Source organism: Labrus mixtus, unplaced genomic scaffold (assembly GCF_963584025.1).
Source record: "Labrus mixtus unplaced genomic scaffold, fLabMix1.1 SCAFFOLD_113, whole genome shotgun sequence".
NCBI lineage: Eukaryota > Metazoa > Chordata > Actinopteri > Labriformes > Labridae > Labrus > Labrus mixtus.
In genome coordinates, this window is record NW_026870343.1 from 1 (window position 1) to 2,649 (window position 2,649).

The 2,649-nt window shown below is 42.8% G+C and overlaps 1 protein-coding gene across 1 annotated transcript; it reads left to right on the forward strand.

The window, feature by feature from the left end:
- The first annotated feature begins 442 nt into the window (after positions 1-442).
- LOC132970414 (NADH dehydrogenase [ubiquinone] iron-sulfur protein 3, mitochondrial-like) lies at positions 443-1,456 on the forward strand. The gene is made up of 2 exons (XM_061034415.1): positions 443-590; positions 1,160-1,456. Exons 1-2 carry the CDS (start codon positions 480-482, stop codon positions 1,325-1,327), a joined length of 279 nt encoding a protein of 92 aa, XP_060890398.1. The 5' UTR covers positions 443-479; the 3' UTR covers positions 1,328-1,456.
- Positions 1,457-2,649: the final 1,193 nt, after the last annotated feature.

Sequence of the window (2,649 nt, forward strand, 5' to 3'; positions counted from 1 at the left end):
CTGTGATGGCTGCAAAATAATGTTCAGGGGAAATGAGACAACTTCAACTCAGTCAAGTTTGTATGTATTGCACGTTTAAGACAGCGTCTGCTGGCGCACTCACACTAGGCCCAGTTGTCCCGTACCGTGCTAAAGCCAATCGCTTCGTCCAAGCATGCCAGGGGAAGTGTATCGTGCACTAGTCAAATGAACTGGACTTTAGGGGTGAAGCATGTGAGTGCGCCCTAAGAGGCAGAACCAGACTCATGATGGACAGCCGTCTGCTGAGATTGTGTTGGGATAGAGGGAGATGCAGGAAGAAGAGAAGGATAGAGACAAACAACAAAGAATACGATCTATTTATAGCTACAATGTCAGTTGATCAGTGCACCTTTTAAATTTGTTATAAAAAAACTGAATTCCTCTTTAGCGAGTCAAATAGATTAGCTGGAGTAATTGTGTGATTTTGGCGTTTCTGTGTGTTTTGCCAGGTGTGGGACATGTTCGGTGTGTTCTTCGCCAACCACCCAGACCTGAGGCGTATTCTGACCGACTACGGCTTCGAGGGTCATCCCTTCAGGAAGGACTTTCCTCTCTCGGGATACGTGGAGGTGAGTGCTGACAACAACACGTCCTGCTGCAACAGTGCAGCTTGGTCTGTTTTAATCTGCCTCATCTGTGAATTAATAATTTTGTTTCCTTCCAAAAATAAATGCAGTAGTATTGGCATGGTGTCAGTGAGACTGGCAGGATGGAAGCTGTGCCCAGACGTTTAGTCTCAACCTCTGCTGGAGCCTGTGTTTGTGTTTTTTTATTCAATTATTTATAGAGCTCATGGTAATGAAGTCAGGGCTCCCACCGGCCCTGAACACATCCTCTATAGTTCCTGCCAAGAAAGGATAATTTATCCTCAAAGTACTTTCAGTAGTACTTTAAGTGCATCTATTTCCTTGAAGGAATAAATAATTAAATTAGCCTCTTAGATCTGGTTTTAAAAATGTATCATCTGGTCAGGATCTCATAAAAGAAAAAGCTCCTTGTGGATTATTTCTTGTTACATTTTTGAGTTTTTTTTTAGTCTTTGGGATGCATCAATGATAACCTCAAAAACCCTCAAACTGCTTTGAAGAGATGTAAACATGCATTCATATTGACAACTGACGCGTGTCTCCCTCCTCAGGTGCGCTATGATGACGAGGTGAAGCGCGTGGTGGCTGAGCCCGTGGAGCTGTCGCAGGAGTTCAGGAAGTTTGACCTGAACACGCCCTGGGAGGTTTTCCCGGCGCACAGGGAGCCCAAAGACGCCCCGCCCAAACTGGAGGCTGGAGAGGCTCCTGAGAAGAAATGACGTCCCTCATGATTCATCCCCACGTTCTGTCTGTCCGAGTCATTTTGGGATCCCCCGCCCCCCAACTGAACAAAGCCACCTGAATATTTATGTAAATAAAACTAAGAATAAAACAATCCTGAAAAGAGATTTTTTTGTGGTGCTGTAAGTTATCTGGTCAACTGTGTGTGTACACCTGAACTTTACCCCTCTAAATGTGACTCCACATTTCATCCCTTACCCTTACAACCTTCTAAAATCAGCTGCTGATATTTCAGCATCCTCTTTTCTGGTTTCAGCATTTCAGTGTGTCTCCTTGCTGCCTGGATTTCCTCCTGATTAGGCCCAGTCGTCATGGTTTATTTTGCCTTTGTCAGATAGGAAAGATGAAGAGAGACAGGAAAAGTTGGGAGGAGAGAGTGGTGGGCGACATGCAGCAAAAGGCTGACAACCGTCGCTGTGAAGAGGACTACAGCCTCCATACGTGGGGCGTGCGACTATCGGCTCCCCGTCATCGTTTATTTTGACAAAGATTTTCTAAACTTCAGGCTAAGAAAGCTTAAAGAAAAATAGACCTAATAAAAAGAGGACAAGGGGGTGTTCAGAATTTTTGGCCATTTATTTGATCAACTGAATCATTCGATCGTTTGCTAAATTGACTGAATTATGAATCATCATTTCAATAATTACTAAGAGTCTTTAAGACCTATAAAAACTTTCTCTGTAAAGCGTACATTTGTGACACATGCTGGATAATGTCACTGAAACAGCTGAAGAGAGCACACTTGCTGTTCCCAACCCACTTTTGCCATCACTATGGACACACAAGCAGGTGTACCTATGTAATATACTGTAGGTTAATTAATCAATCCTATAGGGGTGAACTGTTGCCTGTATTATTTATTTATTTATATCTTATAGTCACTGTTGAATATTTATAAACTAAACACAAATTACAAACTCATTCAATAAATTGATCAATCTAAAATCAACTAAAAGAAAGTGGTCATGATAGAAAGATAATTCAACATCTTGTGTTCAACTCCTACAAAGTGAAGTTTTCCCGCGCCGCGAGCCGCGAGCCGCCTCCCCTCCTCCTCCCCCTCCCCTTCGCGTGAGCTATGTGAGCTGCAGACAGACAGCAGGGAGATGAGGAGCGGCCTTTAAGGTAAGCAAACTTGATGTTTCTTTTAAGAGTTTATCAGGTTTTTATGCCATGTGGTTCATCCAGTCATGTTATGACAGTGAACTCACAAAAAATGTGAAACTGATAATTTTCTGTGAAGTTGGTGAAGATAAATTGATATTTATCCACAAAGCTAACTAACGTTAGCTAACGTGCA

Bases quoted from the DNA above. Each gene is read 5' to 3' on its own strand.
- LOC132970414 (XM_061034415.1), top strand. From the start codon at position 480: ATGTTCGGTGTGTTCTTCGCCAACCACCCAGACCTGAGGCGTATTCTG. The intron at 591-1,159 runs GTGAGTGCTGAC...CTCCCTCCTCAG, and splicing joins CTCTCTCGGGATACGTGGAG to GTGCGCTATGATGACGAGGT.